This window comes from Corvus brachyrhynchos, unplaced genomic scaffold, assembly GCF_000691975.1.
Source record: "Corvus brachyrhynchos isolate BGI_N302 unplaced genomic scaffold, ASM69197v1 scaffold114, whole genome shotgun sequence".
NCBI classification, from domain to species: domain Eukaryota; kingdom Metazoa; phylum Chordata; class Aves; order Passeriformes; family Corvidae; genus Corvus; species Corvus brachyrhynchos.
The window spans coordinates 8,616,739-8,644,469 of record NW_008238337.1 but is presented as its reverse complement, the minus strand read 5'-3'; the positions used below and the strand labels follow the sequence as shown (position 1 = coordinate 8,644,469).

The window sequence follows — 27,731 nt, the reverse complement described above, 5'->3', positions numbered from 1 at the left end:
CTTTCCAGTTCAAACATTCACATAAACGTTACAATGGTTTTTCCTTTAATAAAACAAGTACCTCTAAGCAAAGAATATTCATACGAAACTACTAGAAAAGTAAAGACGACCCCCTGCTCACTGAAAGAAATTCCCAGGGCATCCAGTCCCTGTTCAGTCATGGGTAAGGCAAAAGAGGTTTGCGTGTTTTATGGGAGAAGGTGGCACGTGGTTATGCGTGCCAAGGATAAAGACCAAAACCAAAATGGGGAGGGATGGTAAGGGAGACTTTGCCTTTTCTTTAAGTGAAGTACTGGGGCTGGTGCAGCCCTGGGAGCTGCTCCCCCCACCATCGCCACCCCAAGGGACGGGGATGGGCTCCACTACTGCCGTGGCTTTCCCACAGTCTCTGGAGAGGCTGCCAACCCTGTGAGATGGTCCACAGACACAGCTTCTGCACTTGAGAATGCTATTATTTCACAGCTACTTAGGCCACTGAAAAGGTTTACTCTATTTTCTTTTTAATGGCAAGAAATACCCCTGCTGAGTTTGGTTTTAAGAGAGGAGGTGAGTACAGTGACAGGAACACAGAAAGAGGCAGAGAAGGGGGAGCCAGCAGAAAGTTCCCCAAGGTACCCCTACCTGCTGCAGATAAGAAATATGGCAATGAAGTCGATGTGTGCAAAAAGAAGAGGCATTTCTTGCCAGGTCATCAAAATTTGAAGGGAGACTGGGACTAAATGCATCAGCTTGGCTGTGGACCTTTCTTTTTTTAAAAAAAGGAAAAAAAAGGAACTTTTTTTTTTTAAATGTTAAAGCTACATTTGTTTAGGCCTCTCATGACTGAACAGAGTATGGGGAGTTGCCCCCTTTTTTGTTTGTTTTTTTTTTCTTTTTTCCTTTTTTTTTTTAAGCAGCAAGTCTACAGAAAGGTAAATCACTGCGGATGGGCTTGAAGCTCATTCTGGAGTCTTTGGCTTATGTGGGAGAGGTATGCATTCGCAGGTGGCTGATCAGATTGCGCTGCTGGGTGAATTTCCCACCACACAGTTGACATTCGTAAGGTTTTTCTCCTGAGTGGACACGCATATGCTCTGTTAGTCGGTACTGCCGGGTAAAGCGCATCCCACATTCCTCGCAAGCAAAGGGCTTAAGCCCCAAGTGGCTGCGCATGTGCCGTGTCATGGTGCCCCGCTGTGTGAACATCTTGCCGCAGATGTTGCAAGGGAAGGGCCGCGTCAGCCAGTGAGTCTTCTCGTGCTGCCGCAGCGTGGCTGGATCCTTGTAGCTCTTCTCACACACGGAACACTTGAAGGGCCGGGACTCCGCAGCGTAGGACTGATTGGGGTTGGACAAATCCTCGGCTTCATCCTTGCTGCCGTATGTGCCTTCCTCCTTGATGTAAAGGTCTTCCTCAGTGTGCGTTTCCACATGGGCATTGAGCTGCTCAGAGCTCGGGAAGCCTTTGCCACAGGGGATACAGACATACAGGTTGTCACCATAGGCCACTGGCTCAAATCCCTCCTGCCGGTAGACATAGTTGGCACTGGTATGGCCGCCACTCTCACTCTCGCTCTGGCCGCTGTCATCACTGTTCTCCTTACCGTTTTCCACCTCTTCCTTACATGGGTAGGGCAGGTCTGCCCCATAGGCCCCAGCCAGACTCCTCTCCACAGACTTGGACAAGGGCCCCAGCAGGATACCATTGGGCAGCCCTTCACCCTCGTCCCTGTCTTTGCCCCCTTCCTTTCGGTCAAAGGCGTTGTCTTTCTTGATCCACTCCTTCTTGCGGGACGAGTGCCGGAGGCCCTTGCGCTGGCTGCTCTCTGTCAGTGAGTGGTGGCACTCCTCGCTCAGATCCATCTCCATGGGGTCGCTGCTGTCGGCCATGCTGTGGGGGGCTCCGACACCAGACTCGTCAAACGATGAGGCACTGTTGGCTGCAGGGGCTGAGGCAGATTGGGGAGAGCCGTGCTGGCTTTCGCTGTGCTGCGTGTCATCGTGGGAGGCTGTGACAGGGAGCGAAGGGCTTTTTTTGGACAGGTCGAGGCCTAGCTCCTGGTCACCAGTGCTCCCATTTGCACTGCTGCCCCCACCGCCGTTCTTGCTAGCTCCCCTGCTTAAGGAGTGACAGTTCTCTTGGTTGGAGCTGCTAATGAAGACCTCGTCATCAGAGAGCTTTCCCTTTGACAGCTCCTTTGAGTGTGAGCCCTTCAACCCCTCATTTGACCCTGAATAGCGAGCTTGGATGACTGAAGCAGTGGAAAGTCTCTGACTTCTGGCAGATCTCCCAACACCAAGGCCACCAGCCTTGCTAGCAAAGGACTTGCCGTTCCGCTTCAGCTTCTTTCTGCAGAGAGCTGCCAGGTCGTGCAGTTGGAGGTAGCTTGCTGCGGTGAGGAGAGCATTAAAGTTCTGTTCACCAGGCTGGTCAGTCGTTAAGAGCTTACCAGTATAAATAAAGTCCAAGATCTGCCGGAACACAGTGGGGTTCACCATGTCCGTGTCTAAGTTTATCAGGTTGTCATGCAGGACAAGGGATTTGAAATACATGCTGCTGGCTGCCAGGATGTTCTTATGGGCACGAAACAGGGCATTTTCTACCACAATGATCACATCACAGAGGAAACCTTTGGCTCGTTGCTGGTTCAGCTGCAGTAGCAGTTGTTTGGCATGATTTGGCAGTTCCATCTCCACCTTCTCTTCCTCTCGCTTTCACCTTACCACCTGCAAAACAGGAGAATGAGAGGTGTGAGCTTGCTGTTTCCACTAGAACAGGTTACATTTAATAGACTGGTTTAACACAGTGCAGTCTATGTTAGGCTTGACACTGACTAGGGAGATCTGAGTACATTGAGCCCTGCAAGCTGTGATCCTGCAGGGAATACAGAAAGAAATATTTCTCATGTTAAGACTTGATTCGAGTCTTTCAAAAATCAGATTTGTAATTATCTTTTTACAAAAGCAATCGTCTTTGGCTGGAATCACTATTCAAAAGATACCAGCATGAAAACAATAGTTAGGTACAGGGGAAAGCTGTTCTCTCCTGACATAGATTTCAAGGGAGGATGAGAAGTGAGAAAAAGAGGAAGAAAAGAGAAGCATCTACTTCACTGTCATTTGCATATCTGAGCATGTAAAATAATTAGCATAAGCTGCAGCTTCCCCGCTTTAGCATGTAGTTTGTTTCTCGGCTGTTACATGTTGAAATCGTGTAACTCCCAGCTGCTTTGGGGTTGAGAAAATGACATGTAGCAACTAAATCCACTGAAGATGGAATTAATCACACTGAGGTGTGAATGGGAAACCTCCTTAAGAGTATGAAAAGCTGCTTTAAAAACCACTCCCCTGGCAATGTCCGTATCCCAGTCCATTGACATGAAGGGTTAGAATCAACCCTCAACTGGCTGAAATTCAGGATGCTGAGCTAGCTAAATGTCACCAAATGTCTTCACAAATCTGAAACAGTTTTCTCAAGTTAATTTTGTTCTGTCTTTAACTTTGAAAGAATTTTGTTTAAACTAATGGAGTCAAGTAACATATCTCAAGTCACAGTCTATCCTGAAATACTGTAAAGAAAGGAAAATTGTGGTTACCTCCATATAAAATTCATGCATTTCACAAACAGTGGTCATGATGTATTTTAGTTTAGATGTTTATATTTGCCTTCCCAGTAGTATGGACTGTAGGAAACACCCAGTTTGAGATATGTCAGAACTAACTGCAGTTGCATGTTTGGTAGATATTACAATCCATAAAAACCAAAATTTAAATCTGGGGCTGCATTCAGGAATCCAAGGTTAATTTTAATTTATTTTTCCTTGTTGGTTTTTCTTTTTGTGTGTGTGTTTGTTTGAAAGTGCCAACTACTATTTGCATTTATCTGTTAAAGCTGATTTAAAATAGTTTCTGAGGTACAAGAGTAGGAATTAAGTACTAAATTTACAATAACCCCCACTTAGCCTTCTACTTCCTTTCTTCCTTTCCCAGTTTATCATATTACTGAAACATTTCTCTTATCGAAGGAGAAGCAAGCCATAAATACAGAGAAATGAAAAGCTTAAGTTTTCTCTTAAAATCTTAATTGAGTAATTTTTTTGTTTGTGAGTCCCGCTACCACACTGTGTCCCATCAGAGTTCAAATGATGAAGCATTAGACTGCATTATCTTCCCTCTGTGCCACATACAGGTACACAACAAAAAGAAATAAGGAATGATGCTGCTAGTATTAAAAATTGCTTCCCTCAAACCTGATTCCTACTACTTGGTGATAAAGATGTCATTTGGCAGAAAGGTGGTAATTTACATCATCCATTTCTGCACAACAGGAAAGTTTTGCTTTATGAAAAAAAGCTACCAAAAAGTAAACAAATGCAGTATTTCCTCCAGCGCTGTTGCCTGACTACCCTGGTACTTTTCCCAACAGATCTGCCAAGCAGGTGCCTCCCTTTGTCCACAGGACACAGCTCTTCACTTGTTTTGCTGGTCAGCCTGATGCTTGCTTATGCTTTTACTGGAATTTTGTGGTGGCTCTTCAGTGCAGCAGCACCTAATTTAGCATCCACACAGATCCCTCTGGCTCATCACCCTGACCAACAGCTAAAAAGACTGCTCCGCTTTTCTGTTTGATTTTGTTTCAGCAATGGATGGGAACCCAAGAAGACGGTGGATTCACCACAATGCCTTGGTGCACATGGGTGTTGTTCCCAGAGCTCAGTGGCTTTAGGAAGAAGGAGGAAATACAGGCTTTCCATGGTGCTAATTCCACCTATAGCATATCTGTAATAGAAACTCACCCTGCAGGATCAGAAAAATGGGACAGGACAGAGACTACCTCCTCTGAGCAGTGCTGAGCACTTTAAAACCAAGATTTGATGTAATTAGTTACAACAAAGTTGCAGCACGGAGGCAGCGTGTCTGGTTCTAGTGGCTTGCTTCCAGAATTGCTGATTAAGGGGAAGAAGCAGCAGCACAGAGGCACAAAATACCCACTTTTATCTAGCCAGGCCAAATAAGAGCCCTTACTTCTGGGTCACTGAGATACATCGATAGGGGAGGACAAAAACATGGCTTGCAACTTAACAGCATCTCTCTATATAAATGCATCCTGCTCAAGATAGCAAGAAACAGCCTACTGCTACACTTTCACTACAAACATACTGGTGCTTTTCCATGCATGTATCACACAAAATCCCTGGGTATGATTTTTAAGTGTTCCATAAAGGACAAATATAGGAAAGGAAGGGAAACGGTACAGCCAATGTTTTCTTCCTAAACAAAGTAGTAGTAGTGGTAGTAGTAATAGTAGTAGTAGTAATAGTAATAATAATAATAAAATGTTACTGAAGTAAAAGTGGGCTTATTTCCCATTGATGTGGCACTTACAGCAGAGGTCTAGAAATTGCTGTATATGAGTTGTTCTAAGCCTTAAGGCTTGCAACAGCTATTAACGCAGAATATTTTTAGTGTTTTACTTTTTTTGTTTTACTTTCTTTTTTTCTTTCTGCCTTAAATGATATTGAAACCAGGTAATGAGCCTGCAGAGAAAGCCCTGGAAACAGAGTTATAAATATAATTCTGCTACTGACCTTCATGAGGAAGATAATGTTATTATTAAACTTCAGTATGTCTGCAGCATAAAAACTAGCATAGTACAAGTTGTTTAAATTACCTCTATTTATCCCTCATGTCAAATCTTACAGAACTATCCATGTTCAGTAGGACATATGTATAAGGTAGGCTATTACCTTCAGTAGAATTAAAAGCAGTGGTCAGGCGTAAGCACTGTAACATTGCCTATCAAATTTGAATTTGTTAGCTGAAGTCTAACGTGGCTTTAACAACCCCAACAAAATGAATGTAATGAATCAAGGTAGCAAAACCTTCCACCAAGCTTAGAGCACTGCGTTTAAAATTTTGTCAGAATTGCCCACCAAGGGCTTTGACCAGGACAGGAGAATGACTCAGAGAACACTCCTTTGACTGACGTCCCTTTGTTGACAAAAGTCTTACGGCAACCTGCCTTGTGTATCTTGTGCAGTCCTCAACAAAAATAAATCCAGTCCAGATATTTTCCAGAGGTGGCCAGTTACAAACCCCTCTTTGGCAGTGAGGCGTTTCAGAGGTGGAGGAAGAAAGGTGTGTTGGAAAAGTTGTTAGCAAAAGAGAAGCAGGCGTTATTCCTTAACTTATGGCATTCCTAGGATCTCACTTCTAACTGAAAGTAGGGGACTAAGGACAACTATGAGTTCAAATCCTGTATAAAAGTTATCTGCCCAAACAAATAGCAGGTACAGCCTTAGAAAGGTCTTGGTATCCATGCGTTTGCAGGGAGTGTCTCTTAACAAACCGGAACATTTGAATAACATCACCACGACCCCCACAAAGCCCTAAAAAATCACAGTGGGTTTCTACTTCTTGTATTTCGGTATCATTTTTAACAACCCTTCCTTTTCTGTTTTCTGAAAAAAAAAAAAAAAAAAACCAAACAGAAAAAACATACTCCAGAGGAGCCCTGGCTCAGAAAAGGCTCAGATGCATTTCTAGTAAAAAACCCAAACCCCAAACCTCAAGAATACATAGCTGTATCACTGGGGCCACAGTCTTTACTCATTAAATGTGGTGTGCAAAATTTCACCCCTTTGCATTTAAAAGAGAATTACAGAAAGCTCTGGACAAATAGCAGCAGTGATGGTCTTTTCCCAGATTCAGGTTGGTTACCCCATATTCAAGACACACATTTTTCAGAGCAGTGAACCTGCTCAAATACTCCCATGCAAGGAGGGAATGAAACAGGACTAAGGCTCTCCACTACCTCCACCATATCCATGACACTGAGACACAGCACATGCAAAGACATGAGAAGTACAGAGCACAAATCACAGAATACAGTAATGCTGCAAGCAGATGCCACACATCAAACAAAGCTTCACAAGCTAAGAGCCAAAAGCATCTTAATAAGCAATATTGCCCCAGGAGCTGGGTAACTGCGAGCTGCTGTGCCCAGCCCGGGCACACTGTGACCCCATGGGCAGCAAGGTAGTGCACAATACACAGGCTGCTTCTGGAGCTGTGCTGCTCTCACTACACAGCAGGAAAAAATTCATTTTCTCTCAATTTGCACAAAGACTCTGGACATCACAGAAAATGAAATTGCTAAACAGAGGAGAAGAGAAATCCCTTCACCCCTTTCAACAGTATAAAATCTACATATTCACTGCCCGTTTGATTCTCTTTAATATCACTAAATCTCTTCCTAAAAGTAATTGCTGAATGAATGCTAAATGTGTTATCTTAGCAACCTCTGGCAGGAGATGCTATTTGATTTCATCTCTGAGTTATAGATTGCAGCACATGAATATTGTTTACCTTTTAAGAAGCAACACCAGTGAAGCAAAGAATCAATCAAAAACAGATTTAAGGAATCACTCATTTCACGTAGAGGATTTGTGGCTGGATGAGAAGGCTAGACACCGAGCACCTGAACAGTGAGCTAACAGTACTGCAGATAAAAATCAACAAACAGATTAGATGTGATGTATCAAATTAGATGCTGTTAAAACATCAGCCTACTGTATACGTTATGATAGACCCAGGAAAAGGCAGTGGCCTGTTTACTTATTTCTCCACCTTCCCAAGCAGTTGTGCTGCACTGAGCAGACACTGCAGCAGGGAGCATGGGGAAGAACAAGAAAAAATAAAATCCACTGTTTCCTACATTGCTCTCTCCCACCAATTTATGACATTAAAAATGCTGTGTCCAGCTGCTACTGGAACTGAGTGAAACTGAAACAGGTGACTTCGGCACCCTTCAGTTTCAGATGAACCAACTTTTTTTGAGCACTTAAGGACCCCACTGGGAAGAGAGCTTTCCTGTTCCTCACTGGCTCATCTATCTTCCTTTCCCCACATCCCAACAGAACCAGGACCCTAAGAGGTGTCAGTGTAGTGGGTGGTTCACAGCCACTAACCTGCCCCCAGGAGTTGCACTTGGTAGGTCATTAGCCCATGACCTTTAAAGGTATTCACATTCTAGAACAGCAGAAGAGTGAGGAGAAGTGCTGGAACTGTGTTAGTCCAAATGATTCCCTATCCTCAGCCCCTGGGAGCAGTCAGACAGCAGAATTCAGAAGCTGAGGCACAAACATGCACTTTCATCATTGGCAGTGGAGCAGCAAAAGCTCTGTGAAGAAGGCTCAAGCAGAAAACAGGATGCAGCACCCTTGTTTTTCTCACACAGATATTTAGCACTTTAAAATAGCTACAACCAACATGTGAAGTTACTCGGGCAGAGGTCTGCCGAGCTGGGGGAGGGAGAGAAAACATGCAGGACAGAGCAGGATGTGCAGCTGATTTTGCAGGTGTGGGCATGGAACAGAGAAGGAAAATGGAGGATCATTTTGCAGAGGATACCACATCAGCAAACTGAAAGTGGCCCTTGTTTAGTTTGTTACATTCCAATTAGTGCCAGGCAGAACTGCCCTCCCGGCTCCCTGAGGCAGCTCTTGCAGGACTCCCGCAGAAACGGCACAGCTTTGCTCAAGGACACGAGCACCTGTCTGGTACCTCTGTGCGGCAACGTTTGGATATTTGGGACGTGGACAATACCTGCTCAACTGCTACCAGCTCCTGGCCCAAAAAGGAGAGAAAAAAAAAGAATGAGATGATTTCCCAGTCCCTTCTCTCATGTTCTAGAATAACAAGGAGAGCCTGACATGACTAGGCCCTTCTCTACTGCATGGCAAACTTCCCAGGGAAGGAGAATCTCCATGGGTGAAAAGGGTAGGGGTCCTGTGTGCATGAAAGCACTAAAATCAGGAGAGCAAAGTGATTTCCAGTCAGTGCAAGGCTGCAGCAAAGCAGAAACACCTTGCTATTCAAGCTGAAACTACGAGCAGTAGAATGCAGATTAACCACTTGGTTGCCGCTTACCATGCCAGGTACATTGGGCTAAAGGCACCTCCATCCAGTGCTGCCCGACGTGCCAGGTACATCCCATGATGTTCCATTGAAATCACAACAGGCCATCAATAGAACGTGGCTGCACGGATGCAGAATGGAGAACCAGCAGGGACGCTGTTAAATGCAATTAAAATACTGCAATCAAAATTGAAACGTACATTTTAAAACAGCCACCTGCCTTAAATATGTAACTGCTAGAACAACCTCCCCTCCACCCATCTCCCCACAACTGCTGAACTGCGATGGAAGCAGAACAGAAGGACTCTGCAAGTTTCTTACTGATGCTCCCTGGCCACTTACATTCATGACTCTCAATGGCACTGAGCTTCAGGGGAACCAGTCCACCTGTATCCAAAACCAGCAGATCCCAGGATGTCTGCACCAGCGTCCTTCTGCCCAGAAATTCAGGCAATGAAATATCACCACCATTTAGAAATGCCACTACAACAAGAACAGCCTGGTGCCAGAGCTTCATGGTCTCATTCCCAACACGGTACAGGCAGCAGAAGAAACTCTTTGAAGCTGATGCTCTGTGTTGTCCCCTGTCCCACTTCCCAAGCCTTTGAAAATATCTTCTAGAGATGTTATGGCATTGAGCCAGGCTGGATACTTTGGTGCAAGGTGTGAGAAGATACTGTATACCTTCTCCTATTTATAATGATGCTTCACTGATAATTTAATCTCCATTCTTGGAGACTGGAGATCAAGTTGATTCATGGTGAACTGCAGCTTGTATGAGCGTCGCAAAACTTAAGATCTATAATTCCACCCTCCCCTGCCCAAAAGGAAAAAGCACTGCCATCCTTTCCATGTCAAGGAAAGGCACATATCACAGGTACCCTAGGTTTGGCAAGCTGATTGTATCCTCTGCAGTGCATATCCTTCCCACGGAGTTCCTCTAATCAGCTCCAGCAGGATTATCATGGAGGACAGTCTCAGGGTAGATGCTACACAAGATGTACTCTCTACAAGTGGTGATGCTGTCCCAGTGAAAACAAACAAACAAAAAGCCCAAACCCACCAAAAGCCAGTACAGAAATAAGCCTGCAGCCTGGCAGAGATTTAACATAGGTTTTTAGACCCTCGTGGTGAAGTGAAACGTGCATAGCTCTTATCACATTGATGGCTGCATGTCTCCAGCTGTGTTTCTGGAGATAGAAATCTTACATTTAAAAAGTGAGAATAGTATTGATTATCAACCTTAAAAGATAAAACGCCAAATGAAAAAGACCTATAATACTTAATGTCGTTGAATGAGAGAGCGTAAAGGAGGACACAGGCCTGAGAAATGGAACAGGTTGTCGTGAGAAGGACAGAGTATAGCGAGATAGTTCATTCTTCCTGAACATCTGCTGGGCTCAGGCCCAGGACAGTGTTCCCATCATTCCCACCTGCATACTTATCCCCATGACTCTGTAACTAAATCCCTTTCACACTGAACTAATAGGTCTTTTGTATTCAGATCACCCTGTTTTGACTGCTGTAGGCTGAAGATTTTTAAATCTTGTCAATACAATGAAGAAGTGAAATGTAAGCAACTGTTTGCCTACTGACCTGGGCTGTGCTGAGCCAAGAGCATTTGCTGAACTAGTCTGAACAGACCACTGCCAGCATGAACAGGCCAAGCCACATCTAACTATCACACAACTTGAAGCATAATGGGCCAGAGCCCCAGGAATTTTGAGCTCCCCCCTCTCCAGAAGATCACGCTCTGCACTGCACTGGAGCAACCTGAACTCTGGCTGCATCTCCCAGCCTCACAACTCTGCAAAACCCTCAGCAGTACCAACAATATTCAGTTTAACATAGGCTGAATGCTGCATAAAGGTATTTCTTGAACAGCAGCTCAAACACAAGGATTTTACACCCACATTACATCAATTTCCTTCTTGCTGCTGTGAAGCAAGAGCTCTTCTCCATAGCCGTATTTCCCCTCTAGGGCAGTTTAGCAGAGAACTGCTTCAACCAAAGGTGTTTCCTACTGTTAAAATATCCCACTGCAGTCAGAAATGAAGCTTCTTGCCAATTCCTAAACAGAGTGCTTGTATATTATACATTTATTGTCACTGCTGACATGTAGGAACCTAGGACTACCCAAACCTCTACTGGGAGGAGAAGAGGAGAGGCATGGATGATGCAGATCTTGTCAGCCAGAGTCAGGCACTAAAAATTCCTGCATATCTGCAGAGCACAGTTGATCTCAGGAACAGAGCAGTGGCACAAAACAAAGCTTCAGAAGCTCGTGACCACTTAGTGACCAGCAGTAGACTCTGGGCTCTTGTGCTGTTCCTACAGCTGAGCAAGCTCAGTTTCAGTTGTACCTGCACTGCAATTAGTAAAGGCAGCTCCAATGTCCAACGCTAATCTCATTTAATTCATTTATTTACTCCCTATTGCATGAAAATAACAACATATCGAATGACGTAGCTCAAAGGCCCCTTTGGTATGCAAAATTTCTGTTTCCCAGCTATCTTTGAGCCTGTACAGAAGTCTCCCTTTACAATGCAAGAATTTAGGACATGAGTAAAGGCTTGTTGCTACCTCCCGGCTAATCCTAGAGAGTGTCAGGCTTGGGCCCTGTCCTTCAGTAAGGTAGGCCACTTGGCAGGGGGTGCATGGGTGGCAACCTCATGCTGAGCATCACTCTGAGGGCAGGAGCACACCCAGCACTGTGGAGAAGGAGGAATGTCATGACCCTCTTCCAACCAAGACTGTCCTACAGGACACTCCCAGCTGCAGCACTGCTTTAGGGCTCTGAGTCAGCACAGGTACAAGCTGATCGAAGGTTGTGAAATGCAGTAATACTGGAGCAAATGCATGACCCTTTCAACTATCCCTGCAACTGGGGAGGGATCTCCAGGACAGGGATGAGGCAGGCAGCTGGAACTAGTGACTGTGACTCAGACTCCTTAGTTACATGTTTTGTTAGAGCAAACAAAGCCTCAGAGTACTAGGAAAAATGGGAGCAAGTTTGATAAAGATCCTCCCAATCGGCCTGTTTATTTTTATTTCTGGTGTGGACTCAGCAAACGTTTCTGCAGAGAGAAGCAGTCTCCACAGGAGCATCTGCATACGTAATACTGCTAATATCATGAGCTTGCAATAGTTAACACCAAGTTTCCATGCTGAGGGGTATAATAACTGTCTTGGACCAAAATGTCACCTCTCTCACCATATACCAGATACCAGTGAGCACAAAACAAGCATTGGTGTCTTGTTTTTTTCCAATAAGAAAAAATCTCATTCCCTTTACCCATATCTATAGATGCAGCAACGGTTCTTAATATAAATGATGCCTTAAATACAGCACTTTTAGCACTTTATCCACATATTTTTCTTTGCTTTTCCCCAAAAACTGACCATATACTCAGCCCTGTACTTAGCAAAGAAATCTTTGGTTTTAAGTTTCACTTTGGTGAAGTCTTTCAAACAAACCACTGTAAGAGTTGGTCCTGGCAGTATTAAGACTGTACTGCCTCCAAATCAGATGCTTAACTGATCACCCTGAACCCTTTGTATTTGGTTCTTTGCAGCCACCAAGAAGTCTCAGCACATCTGAGCCTGGCAAATGAGAATAGGCCAGAAAGTCATTATTGCTTGTAAAAGCAGAAGGCCTAACAGACTCAAAGTTTTGCAAACTGTCTGTGTAGCATCCAAATCTCTCCAAGCTGAAGATAACCTAAAGGGAAAGCAGAGTTTACTCACTTTCTGAATTCTTCATTTCTTCGGCTGCTTTTCCTCAACCCTTACTTATTATTTTGACTGTTTTATTCCTCTATCTTCTTCACTTGAGACTTCAAGCATTATTTAAACTCATCTCACAGCCTGCAAGGAGGTCACTCTATGTGTTTTCAAAATCCACCTCTTCCCAGCAAGGCTCCCATCCTGCCAGCTTTATCCTGCAGCCCTGCACAGCAGTGGTCCAGGGCTGCAGATACCTCGGGCACGTTTGGCCAGCCCTCCCTGATAGACAGCTTCTCAGCTTGGGGGATTACAGACCCAGGCACGTTATGAAAGGCAGCCCAACAAGGTCATGGGGTGTTGAAAACTTTGCTACAATCCAAAGCACAGGATCTTCCTCCTTTCCTTCCCCACAAACTATTCTTGTCAAGGTCAAGGATTTCCTGGCAGTCCTCAAAGTACACAAATTATAGGCTTTTGTCATGAATTAAGACTTAAAACTTCTCTTCATTTTAAAAAAGTAGAAGGGGTGGAACAAGGCAAGAGGGGAAGGTACTTTTGCCTAAGATTTGGTTCTGAAAAGGGGATTGACAGCCTATGTATATGCTTTACCCTGTAATCTGAAAGCTTCTCAGGACAGGACCCTTAAAAGCATTTTATACTGAACCATATACACATCCCAGAGCAAGAGAACCGGCAGCTCCCCGCATCCGTTCCAGTCTGCTCAGCTTCTCCTAAATCAACACTGCCAGAAGGCAAGACAGCACTATAACAAATTAGCACCACTCACAATTTGTTGAAGTTGCTGTTGCATTGTTTGTTTATTTAAAACACGCGCAAGCACACACACACACACAAACCTCCCAAGCCTGCTCTCTGCTGCCATCCCCCAAACTCCAGATTTGTAGTCTCAGAGAGGCGAGCAAAGGCTGTGGATTAAACCCATGCAGAGCAACAGCCACTGTGCTGGGACTCTGCTTGGGTTTTGCTCTTTCACTACCTGCAAAACCAAAGAATGCCCACATTATTCCAGCCTGGAACATCATGGTGTGGAAATCCTTATTTCAGCACCTGACTAGGGAAGTGTTGTTAAGAAAAAGAAAGAGCCACGGGCTTGAAAGGACCCAGCGCTAATAAAACTCTTAGTGCTAATGCTATTTATGAACATCCAAGGGATAATCTGCACCCCTTATCAGCCCACAAGATTATAAGATCTTTAAAATAGGAAACATGTCTTACTTCATAAAGCACTGTATAAGTTTACAAAGTGCAATATTAGTGGTAATAAATAATTGTCAAAGTTGAGCACAGAGGTGGCTGTAAAACCCGAAGTAACACCACTGTTCCCATTTCATTCTGAGCCCTGGGCAGTAGCACTGTACATTCACTGGTTGTGCTGACTTGGTCTACTCTTATGCACCAATCTGGTTTTATTTTAAGAGATCATTTGGGAAATGTGCTATGCTTATACTCACAGTGGAGAAAGTAATGTTTGATCATGAGGGATCATGATTTTAAAGAGCTGCAGTATATATTCTTATCCTTCCACCAAACAGTCTAGTTTGCCAGCATGTGTCAGTGTGCCAGCAATGATTCCTCTACACAGCATTTCTGTCTGTAGGCACTTATCACACACAGAGCACCTTACTATTGGAGCAGCTGCTCACCAGTTACATCATGTAGCCTACAGAGACAGCTTCTCTTTCATTTCTCTTGGTTTATATAACAATAAGCTCTGGCTACTGCAGGCATAGTTTAGAGGACAGGAAAGTCAGCATCATCTACTCAAACCCTTACATGCCTTCATTCAGGTTTTTTTTATTTTAGAGAAATTTTTTCTGTCTTGTGAATGCTCTTAATGTTTTCATTTCTGCCTGCTGACAGATAACTGCATCATCCAAAGCATCTCTGCTCGCCTGGGTTGAGCATGGCTTTGGTTTCTGGACAGGTGAACACCACAGAGACCACAGCTATCTCCACCAGTCTAACAAAAATTAAGAAAAATAAAGAGATTTTCTACTCAGATTGAGACCTTTGCATGGAATTCTGTTGGTGCCAAAACATTATCATTTTATTCTTCAGATAACCCATGATTTATCAAATGTTTAAATACTCAAGCTTAAGTATTTCAAAAGCTACTCACTTTACATTTGTCACCTAAGGAAATTACTAAGCAATTTGTGCATTTTTTCCCTGCCAGAAAAAAATGCTTCAAAGATCAGAGCAGAATGCATCACCCTCCTTATTTCAGCATTATTAAAACCATCTCATTGGTAATTATTGTCCTCAAGATGGGTGTGGGGGAGTGAAAATCTGTAACAGATTCTATTTTTAGAAGATAACCTTGGGAAAAACAGGAGGTACCAGAGAAACAGGCATAAGGGGTGAAGTTATGACAGTACTGAAACTAGCAGGAGACACAGGTGTACCAGGTGTCTGTGCCAGAGAGCTCTGAGGAACACAAATGTGGCCACACCTCCTGCAAGATTTAGGCTTGGCTGGCAGGTTTCAGAGGCACTCAGAATTCACAGAGACAATTCACATATTTAAAAGTTTGAGCAAGAGTTAAAAAAAAAAAAAACAAAACCAAAACCAAACCCACACTAAAAGGCTATTTTAAAAGTTTGCTGGATCACTTCCCATGGAGCTCTCCCCTCTCAGCAAGGAAAGCAGCTAAAGGAAAAAAAAAACAAAAAAAAAACAACCACAAACCAAAAAGCCAAGCAGAACGAAAACCTAAAAACAGCTAGAGAGGCTGGAACTTCCCTAACGCAGATGAAACAACACAGCAGTTCTATACCTACATAAATAGGATGAGAATATGGCCCATGGAGTAATACACATACAAACTTTGCTCACAGCTATAACAAACATTGATACCACAGCTCAGAGTGGAAGGAAAAAAGTAAAATTCTTCCATCCTTACCACTTCCAGCAGAGCCCACTGATATAACAGCATTGAGATGCCCAGAGGATGCAGAAACCACTCTCAGGATACTTTTGGACTAAAGCCTCTCTATTGGCAGTGTGCATTCCCAAACACCTGTATCTAGTATCCAGCTGCTTTCAGCCCCTGGCTGCACATTATTCAGCCCTATGCAGTTCTTCATAGAGAAGGGCTGAATAAATTGTGGCATTGTTACACCACAGTGCAGGTGCTCAGAAACACACACATCCTGAGGCTCGTGCCTCACCAGCCATAGGGATGTTCTGATGCCATCCAGCTTTCTCTGACCCACCAAGTCAGTCCACCTTGGGTTAATCTATTCCCTTCTCCAGGCATTTTCTTGGCAGGCACTTCACTCAGAGAATACATTTTAACAGCAGGAAAACCATCTCAAAATCCCAAACCATAGAAGTCAACACCTGTAAAGAACCTGAATAAGTCGCATAGGTGGCATCCTTCGTATCACAAGGTATCCTCCATCACAGATGCTAACATGGCTTTCACACACCTGCTTTCTCTGCAACCTCGTGTAAGAAGCCTGACAGTAATCCCAAATCCCCAAACCCTTCCAGGAGCAGTCATTGCACACCCAGACCTACTCCAGACAATCAAAGTCTTATAACAGGGCATGTAATGTAAAAGCCCGTTTAATCTTGTGCAGGCAAGAAATAGCAGGGACTTGCCTGTTGAAAAATTAGAAGGTATATAGCAATTCATCAAATTGATTTAATAGAGCCAGCTGCATGTGTGAATGCTGGCCCCAGCAGAGACAGTCCCAACCCTATGCATTTGCTTACAAATAGGCAAGGTGCTTTGGCACAGCTACTGAATCCTTTTAAAAAGTTGGTTTTGACATGTTGGAAAAGGTCTTGGATTTTTCAGCTGCTCTCTAAGCAGAAGGCAATTCAGAGAACACACCCAAGACCTGCAGCAGACACCACTTTAAAATTTGTCTTCATTATGTTCTAATTTTTATACAACTTTCTAACATTTGCAATAGCCCGATAAAATTTTTCATGTTTCTAAAAACAGAGGAGACGTCATGAAAGCACTGTTACACATCATTTTTTCTTTCTCTAGTGATAGTCAGAGTCCAGAGTCCTGACCCAGGGTTTCCACTTATATTTTCCCTGTGATTCTTAAGCCAGCAAACCAAATAGAGTTGTCAGGTTTGGTGAGTTTCAAAACAAAAGGTGTATTAGAAGGGAGATTATTTATTATCATATTATTTAAAGGATTCAGTGAGGAATCTAAAAATCTGTGCAAGGGTTTGTTGGAGGGCAATTAGGAAGAGAAGAGCCTGATAAAAACAACCCCACACACTCCAATCATAGGGGTTTGTTCCTCTCCTCCACATAAAATCATAGAATCATTTAGGCTGGAGAAGACCCGTAAAATCAAGTCCAATCATTAACTCATCACTGGCAAGTCCACCTCTAAACTCTGTCCCCAGGTGCCACATCTACACATCCTTTGGATAATCTCCAGGGATGGCAATTCCACCATTTCCTTGGGCAGCCTGTTCCAATGCTTGATGACCCTTTCCTTGAAATTCTCCCTAATATCCAACCTAAACCTCCCCTGGTGCAGCGTGAGGCCATTTGCTCTTGTCCTATTGCTTGTTACTTGGGAGAAGAGACCAACCCCCGGGTGGCTACAATTTCCTTTCAACCTTGTTGAACCTCACCCAAGCAGCCTCGGCCCATGGATCCAGCCTGTCCAGATCCCTCTGCAGAGCCTTCCTGCCCTGCAGCAGATCAACACTCCCACCCAACCTGGAGTCATCTGTGAGCTTACTGAGGGTGCCCTCGACTCCCTTGCCCAGATCTCTGATAAGGACATGCACACTAATGCCTTCTTGCCTTCCATGAGGGAAACAAATCCAAAAGACTTGGAAAACACTGCACTGAGACACATGGTGGGGAGGTTCTGGGAAGCAAAGCAGCAGCTGAAGTTATATGGAAATAACAACAACATTCACAGAAGTTCCCCTTGGATACATGTCAGTGTGTGGGAATGAAGGATTAAGATTGAGTATTTGCATTTCCCAGTCAGATGCCAAGATAGCAAAGCTGGCAGGCTAAGGTGTTGTGGCATTCCTTGAAGGGAGTCTCCAGCCATGAACACTGTGTGTACACAGCTCTTCTGCTTGGAAGTGTCTCTCTCTCTAATAGTGAGTATTTGGAATTTTTTAAAATGTGCTCCAGGTTAGTGCTTATAAAAGTAAAGCATTAACAGCTCCAGCATAGCACAGGCAGCTGGGCAAGCTCTGCTGGCAGATCCTTGCCAACACAACCCCAAATTAATCCTGTGCTGTGCTCCCAACCCACACACAGCAAGCAGGTAGTGCCATGGTGCCAACTGCTTCAGTCAGCACGTAAGAGCAAAGTGCCATGTTATTAGCTCTTCTAAAGGCCACAGCAGAACATTTTGCTCCCTGCATACAACAGACACCTGAATAATTAGAGTGTAGGGCTGAATCCTCTGGCAGACAGAGCTTTTAAAATAAGATGTAGCACTTCTGCATCATTGCCCTCTACAACAGATTTCAGTGCTTTTATGCTGCTTTTTTTAAGGCCAGCATTAACATTGCCAATGATACATTATTTACCAGGTGGAAAAAAACCCCCAAAGCAAACCACACAGAAATAGAGCCATCATTACAGAGGATGAGGCATCATGATCTGTTTTAGAGCATCCAACTCAGAGCCACCACCAAAAAGGTCAGATCTTGCCCTCTTTCTGCATCAGCCCTGGTCTCGCTCAGCCTTACAGCCCCATGGTCTTCAGGGCAACACAGCAGAGCAAGCAGCAAAGCACAGCCAAGGATCAGGAACACTCTTGAACAAAGCTGGCTGTAAAGCCAAATCCCACGTGTCAGAGGTCACAGCAGTAACTGAGGATTGTGCTTCAACCCCCAAAATACCCTCTGCTATCCAGGAAGGCTCCTGGCAGTAGGTGAAAGTTGGCTGTGAGACAGAGGAACAATGAAGAAAAGGTTCTTGGAATTGCTGTTGACACTGTGTGATGTACACACAGTGAGAAGACAGAGCAGAGCAGCACTGGGACCAGGAGGAGCTTCAAGGGAATATTCCTCTGGGCCTTTAGGCCTGAAATCCTCCTCTCCAACACCCCAGTTTCCATAGTCAGAAGTGCGATCAATGCCTAACTACACAAGATGCTTCCACTTCGTAATGATCCTCATTTCTAGATGATTAATTGTTGTTGACTTCCTCCCTTGGAACTTTGTAACAGCCCAGCAAAGAATGAAAGTCTGGAGATTCTCCCCAAAGTCCCCCAAATGCATGAGAAACTGGAATCTGCTGCAGGGCTGCAGTACGTTGTCTCAGCAGATTCAGTGGGTAATGAGGTCTTCTGAAACAAAGTGTAATAAGTGTTTCTGCCTGGACTTGCCAAAAGACCTTAATGCAAATAGAACTGCAGGAAAATTAGGGTGGACTCTAGTGGCTGCCTCCCCCTCAGGGTTTTGGTTTTTCTGTTGGCTTTTTTTTTTTTTTCCCCTTCAATCCTGATGAAATTCATTACAGTTGCATTTAAACTGAGGTTGTGATTTAAATTTCCCAAAGCAGGCAGGGCAGGTTTGATATATCAGAGTGTGTGTGCTTCCTGAGAAGCAAGGTAGTTGCAGAGCCTTCCCCAAGGGGTGCCTGGTTGGTCCCCTCACCCCCTTGACATGTTTGCTGTCACACAGGCCACTGGATTCCTGGCAAGTCGAGCAGGCTTGCTCCTTACAGCCAAGCAGCCCCACATTCAAACATGCCACTACTTTCCTTGAAGGTATTTACAGTTTACTTTTTAGTGCTACTTTAAGTTCAAAGGGGCTAGTAAAGCCCCATTAAGCCATTTACATCAAACTGGTTAGTTAATTATCCTGTTGCAGGCTTTAAATTAGCAATTTATAACCCTTTCCCTGGAGATGCCAGTATTTGGAAACAACTCAGCCAGGACATTTTGCAGGGTGAAGTTAAGGAACAAAAAGCAACACTAAACCAAACCACCTCCACCCCCCAAAAGAACCCCTCAAAACAACCCAGAATAAATATCTTCAGTTTTTGATTACACATCTGTTAACTTTGGGAGAATCCAGTAGGAACAGAGGTGGGGAGAGCCCACTATTACCAGCTAGCAGGGATACTGAGGCCCTGTCTACCTTAGGCTATGCAGCAAAATGTGATTTGCAGAGGCCCAAAGCCAGCCTGGGAGGCACCACAGCTAAAGGGGGATGATTCTTTCCTTACAACAAGATATTCTGCTTCTCAGTAGCATAATCACAGGTATTTTTACATCCATATGTACAAAAATGTGTCTGCCCACAAGGCAAGAACACTATTTGAGGGTTTGGATCTGGTCAAACTGAACGCCAGCATACAGCTGCAGCCCTCTTTCATGTTAGGATTAAAAAGATACATATTCATATCCCCTAGTCATAATGGTCAATGATCCCATGGGCCAAGTGAGGCTGGAGCTGAGGGGTCTCCATTCCCAGGATCTTCTCCCCTGCCAAAAGCCTTTAATTTCTGAGAAGGAGAGTCTGTTGTCCACTCAGGGACTGGTTATTCCAGTCCACCACATCAGAGTGCAAAGCTGCTACAGAAGAGAATTACTACCTTCCCCCCTAAATACCTGACTGCCCAAACTAACCAGGTCCTAGAGCACAACACTCCTCTCACCCCCTCTTCCTTATTTCCACCAGCCATTACTTTAGTTCTACAAACAACTGGCATTCTGGATGTTTACCTGAAAATCTTATTTAAAATAAAGATGGGAGGGAAAGACTGCCCAGTTGATACTACTTTCACACAATAATCTATCAAGTGTAAGAGAAGCCTTGGCCCCAAACCTGGAAGCTGTCCCAAACCAACAAGCACTTAACACCTCACCAAGAGCAGGAATCCATGGAAAGAAGGGATGGAACAAGACTAAGGCAAACTAGGAGATTTCACATAAACATAAAAAAAATGCACATCAAATTTGAGAGAAAAATTCCATTCTACTTGAAAGACATGACAGGCAGATGGAATCAAGTCATATGACAGACCCTGCAATTTCTTTTTCCTTCATCTTAATACATCCCTTTCTCAATAGCAAAAAAAAAAATTATCTTCTGCCAAACAAGTGTCAGATAAACTTTAAAAAGAGATATAAAAATCTAACCAATTTAATTTCTTTATGCTATGCAACCATGAGATTTATTTTGCATTTACTTCTTCTTATGGAGAATAACCATTTCGTAATAACTTTTGGGATGGGGGCAAATGGGAAGAAGAGAGGGAAATACACTCAGATTTCAAACCAAAGTGACAAAATATTTTTGTACAAAATTTGTAAGATGGTATGACTTCTACGTGATTTATTGCTCTAAATTGCAAGACAGAGGCCTTATAATAAGAATACTGGTAAATACAACACAAAATCTAAATTATCTAAAGGACTGAAAAACCCAACCCCACACATAGATGACATTCTCTAAATTCTCTGCCCTTTCTTGGGAGCAGTTACACCCAAACCATCACTCGGACCAGGGGCTGTTCTCTCCTGCAAACGCCAGCCTGGCCTTTGAAACAGCCTGGTGCAAACAGGCTCCAGGACTGCATAAGGTTAGGGAATTATAAAATAATGTGAAACCGGGGAGAAAGAAGAAAGCAAAGCCCTCCTGAGGATAAAATGAGAGTCTTTCCTGCTCCACCAAAACCTTCCATTTCCAAGGCATGCAATACCCAGGCCTGTGCCTAGAACAGGTGTGTCTCCTTAAATACCTCACATGTCACACTTGTGTCTCATGGATACAGTCCTGCGGGATTATATTAGTACCAGTGCATACCAGCTGGAGCTACCCGCGGCGGTGTCCTGTGACTCCTCACACGGGGGGAGCCGCTCTCGCCGCAGGCACGGCCCCTTTGCCACATGATCCCGGAGACAGACAGACAGACAGACAGCGGCCCTGCCACCGCGGCTTCCTAGCACTTGTGCTCCGGGGGCTGACCCAGCGCAGGGACAAGCAAGAGACCTCCTCCAGAGCAGGAAGGGGGCACTGCCGGGAGACAGGGAGAGGAGGGCTCCACGTATCCTTTTCTTCCCTCCTCTGCGCTTCTCACCTGCAAACTCTCAACCAATTTATGCCAAATAGACACGCTGAAGACCTCCTTTAAATAAAAAAAGATGCACGGTTAACAGAGCAAAGTCCACTCAGCCATTCCCAAGCAGAAAATGCTGACGGGGCACAATGCAGGTATGGCTAAAGCAGGATGAAGGAAGAACAAAGGAGAGCAAGCCTCATACATCTTCAAGTCAGTGCAGAAAGAGCCCTTGGCAATTTCAACCTAATTCATCACTAACCTTGGAGCATGCTAGCTGCTGGCCTAAGCAGCTGAAAGAGATAGTAAGAAAATTTTTATGGCAGCAAACACATTAGTGACATTTTTTGTGCCATATCTTCATGAGTAGCACAGATAATACAAAGGGAAGAGCTGTTTGGTTTTAGCTATAGCTCTGCATCACGATACAAAGGAATTCTTCAGCATGAAGAACTGCCCCAATGCCATCCATCTCATGAAAGGGATCTTGTAGTACTGATCAGGGAGCCAGAGCACCAATGGGTGTGAGAAGCTGCTGAGCAGCACACATGGGTTCAGAGGTGGAGCACCACAGGGCTCTGTAGGATCTCCTTAATCCTCCTTAGCAGCACAAATGCCTTCATTTTCCAGAGAAAATTCTTGCAACAGCTTTTAGAAGAGAGGGTATGTGAGTAAAAGTGAATGGACCAATCTTGATGAAAAGTCTAACTTACGAGGAATCTACCATATCCTTAAGTTATTACACTGTTTAATTAATTCAGATTTCCAGGTTTGAGCACACATCAGGTTTATCTGCTCATCCCTATGGTAACTGGCTCTAGGCATCACAATCAGCTGTTGGGGATGAAGGCAATGTCAATCTAAATGTTCTTCTCAAGTGCTTTTTCAGTCCACCTCTGCTTTATAACCCCTCAAGGACTGATACAGAGGCTTCAATGAACCCAACTCATCAGTCCAGTACAAGTTGGAAGCAAAGGGAAATTCTCACATACTTTACATCCTGTTCATCTCTTCATCTCACTGGCCATTTCTGTTCAAATAAATCCAGAATAAGGCCATTCCATGATACTTCATTCTCAAACAAATGAGAAGGACCCAAAGCTCTCCAAATCCATCTACCTCTACAAATGCCTATTATTCTTATTACTGGCATTTCTCAGTTTCAAGAGGCCTGAAGTCCATAGCCATAAAAATCAGCATTAACTGCCAGGTGAACTCTTACTACTTAGCCAATTATTTATTACGCTGGGTCCTTCACTACCAGGCAAACTTCGGTTGCAAACGCCAATCCATGTTCTCAGACACCAGGATTTAAATGCTGAACAGCCTCCTATAACCAAATTTTAGCATCTTTATGTTTTCTTTATTCTTTGCCAGCCACAATGTTAGTGACTTCCTGGCCAGTTAGCAGCCAGCCTGGTAAGAACTCTGAACTTCACACATTTGTCAGGAAATCTTGGAATACATACTGTCCGGTACATCTCAAGCAACTTGAAACCAAGTTGGCAGAGCAGGTCTGGGTCCCCAAACAGACAGATGGAGGCCCAGCTGTATTTTGTAACTGTGCCACATACAAAATGTGCACTTCTGGGAACCTTGAGACTTGGTGACACACCTAATGCAGAAACAATTATTTAAGAAGCAATTTTTTTAAATCCCCACATTTAGTACAGGAGTGCAATCATTAACTTCATTTTTCCGCAAACAAAAATTTTCCAGACTTTGGGAAAACCAGGCCTTCTTATAAGCAACCTCTCTGCATACCCAGGGCTGTGTGTTCCCATAGGGAAAGTATGAATTTCTAGGTGAGAGCAAAACAAAACAACTCCTTTAAGTGGGAGTAGCTGAGAACAGAGCTGTCCACGCACTTCTGTAAAGGCCTCCATCCAAATGCTCAACTCCCACTCCTGTCAGTACTTGCAAGCCTTTAATCCAACTGAGGTTCTTCACCAACCTCCAGCTATTTCATGACATGCCTGTCTTGGGGCATAAAATCCTAGAGAGTGCCCCCATAAATTAAACACATTTGTTATATAATTGAAAAGGTTTTAAAGGGGAAAATGGAAAAACTCCTACTGTCATTAAGAAGGAAATTAATGATCTAGAGAACAGCAGTGATTATCCAGATAGCTATTCTTTTTTATTGAGCAACCAGACTCATAATTAAGGTGGGTTTTTTTCTTAAAATAATATATAAATAAACTATTGGAAAGTTTTACACAACTTTAACCAGTGGAATTTCAGAGTTCAAATAAATTACAAGCTATTTCACTGTTGGACTGTCTGTCTCTAAGGCCATAATTAATTTTAATGTTCAAATTTGCAGTGCCAAACACATGACCAGGAGTAAAATAGGAATAACTTCTTCAGGGCTCTCTTGCAGTTTGTATCAACACCACAGAATACTGGAAAATAGGAGGCCAGGTGCACTTATGTTCAGAGATATCTTTACCCTCACATACTTTGAGAAGTATTTAAAGCATAAGAAATTCAAAATTCACTTGCCCCCATTTGGGGGGAGAGTAATGGAGATGAGGGAGAGGAAGGGAAGGGAAAAAAGAGACCAACTGTTCCATTCACATATGAACACACAGAGGGAGTTTCCTTTATCTGTGTATCAAACCATTGCAAATACAGGAAAAGCCACAGCAATGCCATGCCAGCAGCTAAATGTGCTTTTACTTATTTATTTATTTATTCAGATAGCATTCAATGGTAGAGGAGACTGTATTTAAATAAAAGTAATTGAAAGCTACCAATTTTAATCCTGTTTTACATTTACACTCTAGGTCATGAAGGATGAGCAGTGGCTGGTAACTACTAAGCCATACTGATTTGCAACTAAATATAATCTGCTCTCAATTTGGTATTATTTTTTGCTAACCGAAGCCGCACTATCTCCAGCTGAAACATTTATTCCATTTCACAGGTATTTATCCAGCTGACATTTTTCCTCCTTTTATTATTTTAATAAACAGCCAATGACTTTTATTAGACATTTTCTCATTTGAATCATAATGCCTGAAAATTCGAAAAATTGCAATCCATCGAGAATTTTTAACTTCATTTCTGTATCTACCATACTACGCATTTAAGTCCAAACATGTTTAACATTTAAAACAAACTCTTTCATGAAGAAACATGAGCTGTAGCTGATGATTTAAAACTGAATTCACATTGCCATGTCCTTCAAAATCTAGAGCTACCAGATGCTGGCCTCCCATTAGATCTAGTTCTTATTCACCAGCTTAGAAATGGAGAACAAGCATCCCAAATTTTTTAAGCTTTCACTGTTTTATCAACGGAAATCTTTTACTGATTAAATTTAAAAAAAATCTGCAAAAATGGCCTGAAGGTCTCCTTGCAAAGGCAGCTTCATCTGTCAGAATAAACTCTTGTTCCTCATGCACAGCGACAGACTTTCTGCAGCTGAGCATTCTGTCTTTCCTTAAACCTTTGGCAGAAGACAAGCAGTGCCTAAATAAAGACAGATCTAAGCTCATTACGATCTATGAAAATTGCTCAAGGCAGCCATTGTAATTTCAAGTTTCTCTCCCTAGTTATTAAAAAGATTGTTCAATTCAGTAGCTTTTAGTTGTTACATCTACAGTGCATTTGACTTTTGTGCAATATCCCACAAACTGCCATCAACTACTAAAACTAGCAAAAGCAAGAGGTGATGCATCCATTTCCTACAACATGCATTCTGCTTCCTTTTTCTTGGCATATGTACTGAGAGGCTGTGATTGCATCTGTCCACATTTTGTTTAGCAATTTGTATTAGAGAAAAACCATATTTTCCAAAAAACACTTAATACACATGCCAAATTAAAAGATAAAGCTTAATTTGCTATAAGGAAGATGGCAGAGAAATAGAAGACAGACCTCCACCTGATCAAACACAATGTTATGTGCAAAGTGCAGAAGAAACAGGTTTTCATGGAACCTTCCCATGCTACTTTCAAATTCATGTCTGCCTTCATAATCCATGATATTTCTCAAACCATTTCTGCACTAAATTCCTTCTTTGTTTATTCCTTCCCAAGATAGCACTTCCATTTATAAAATTCCCACTTTAATTGTTAGCACAGACCTGTCAAGCTTAGGAAACCTGGAATGAGGTCTTTCCTTTTGCCAGCTGAATGGAGGAGGATGCTGTTCAAGCTCGCCCATGGCCACATGTTAATCATCCAGTAATCTGGCTGAGGTGATTAAAGCAGGAAAAGTAGCACTGTATTGGACACAGTTCCATGGTCCTACATCATGCTGGACAGCTGTCATGTATGCGGTTTGGATGTTGAGAGAGCCTCCCTGGAAAATTTACCAGTATTGCTGGTTTCAAGTTGTGGCTAGATAGCAAATGCACAGAATGCACCATTCCATTCTTACTGATTTTTGAAAAAAAGAAAGTCTGGATGCACAAAAGAAATAAAACCAATAAACCTTCTTTGCTCCTTGCTATAAACAGCCATTTTGCTGGAGAAGCAGCCAGGGGGGAATAAAACTGCACATCCCTTCTTAAAAGAAAGATGACTTGGTAACTTGGAAGTAGTCTAGTAAGAACAGTTTCCCTTCCCTAATGAAGTTCCTTGTCCAGTATTAAAGGAAAGTAATCTTTCAGTAGCGTTTCAGCCACCTCAAAGGGCAATTTAAAAATAATGTAGGTTTGTGATGTTTAAACAAGCTTTTCCATCAATTACTTAATAGCATCCAGAGGCTCCAAGTAAGAAACAGGACCCTTCATACCAAGCAATTTATAGTAGCAATACACAGAGTGAGGCAGAGGACTTGAAGGGAAGGAAAATGCTGGGGGCAAGGAGAGAGGGGAGGTAAAAACCACAAGTAAGATTACTAAGTATATCCAAAATCTAAAAACTGGAATAAAAGCCAGTGCCCTGCACCAAAGCCCCCTGGGGAGAAAAAAAAAGAAAAAGAAAAAAAAAAAAATTCTTGCTTGCTCATCCCATCAGATCCAGAGATCCAGCAGCTTTCCTGCAGCCTGCTCTGGAGAGCTCCAGCCTTTTGCTACCCCTCTGGCAGCCTTGCGCCCTGGAGTACTCCAATGTGGCAGGTGATGACAGCTGACAGGTAAAAACTCATTTGCCCCAGGACTGCCTGGCATGTGAACTCACAAGGGCTCTGTGAGCTGGAAGAGAAATCTCCCAAGAGAAGAAGGAAACTCTTGCTATTTTGCCTAGAAAAGCCTCTTCCAGAGAGCTGAGCCATGGTGGAAGGTGGCGAGTGACGCCTGCGCTGCAGCCGCTCTCCTCCTCGGGGCAGGGGAATGCCACGCTGCAGCGAGCTCGCTGCTCCCAGGTTCACGTGGAAGCATTCCAAGCTACTCGGCTTCTGACAGCTCTCCAACTGCTCTTCCACGCGGTATTGCTTTACATTACATTGCTTTCCCTGCCAGGAGGCACTGCTGTATTACAGTACAGTCGTCTAGCAAAATGTAAAACTGATTTTTTCACCTCCCAAATACCAACCGACTGTTGCTGCTGCAGTCACGACTACAAGCCCTCCTCTGTGTTACACTTTCCTGCTTTTGTGCATATACAAGGGATTTTAGTATCTTCTCTCCAGCCCCCTTCCCAACTTTCTGCTTCCTCCCCTCCCTGTCGTGCTCCCCAGTCCTTTCTGCGGAGGGCAGCCATCCTCAGCTTCCAACCCAAGGTGTCACTACTACTCGAGTTAAACACGCCCAAGCCAGCTCATTAGGTGCAGTATCAGGGACTGTAGCACCGAGAGGAGAAAGTGGGAAAGGTAACTGGAAACATTATAGTTACTTACAGCTTCGGTAACAAGCTTAGCTTCCTGTTAACTCAGAATTTTAAAAGAGATGCAGGCTATTGAGGCATTTTATAACACGTACACATTTTTAGGTACTTGACTTCTAATTCTCTTAATTTCCGTGTGCTTTACATTACCTGTGGGCTGCAAGGCAAAACTAGTTTTCCTCACTACCCTCACCAGGGTAGCTGGTTTCCTTTCTAGTTTTGAACTATAAAAATAGCCATGTTATAAGAGCAAAGGTCTAGCTCTCTCTGTTCTTCAGCAGTAGCCAGAAT

At 43.5% G+C, this 27,731-nt stretch overlaps 1 protein-coding gene across 5 annotated transcripts in view; it reads right to left on the bottom strand.

Moving 5' to 3' along the window:
- Positions 1-22: 22 nt before the first annotated feature.
- Positions 23-27,731, bottom strand: part of HIC2 (hypermethylated in cancer 2) — a 49,422-nt gene continuing 21,713 nt past the window's right edge. For 2 of the 5 annotated variants that reach the window (XM_017734976.1, XM_008634114.2), the window contains 2 exons: positions 8,911-9,054; positions 23-2,706 (listed from right to left, as the gene is read on the bottom strand). In XM_017734976.1, coding sequence (XP_017590465.1) covers positions 958-2,670 — 1,713 coding nt within the window. In that variant the 5' untranslated portion in view covers positions 2,671-2,706; positions 8,911-9,054 and the 3' untranslated portion in view covers positions 23-957. Of the gene's footprint in view, positions 2,707-7,347; positions 7,481-8,586; positions 8,608-8,910; positions 9,055-27,731 lie in introns of all 5 variants that reach the window. The other 3 variants (XM_017734978.1, XM_017734977.1, XM_017734979.1) reach the window with 3 other exon arrangements.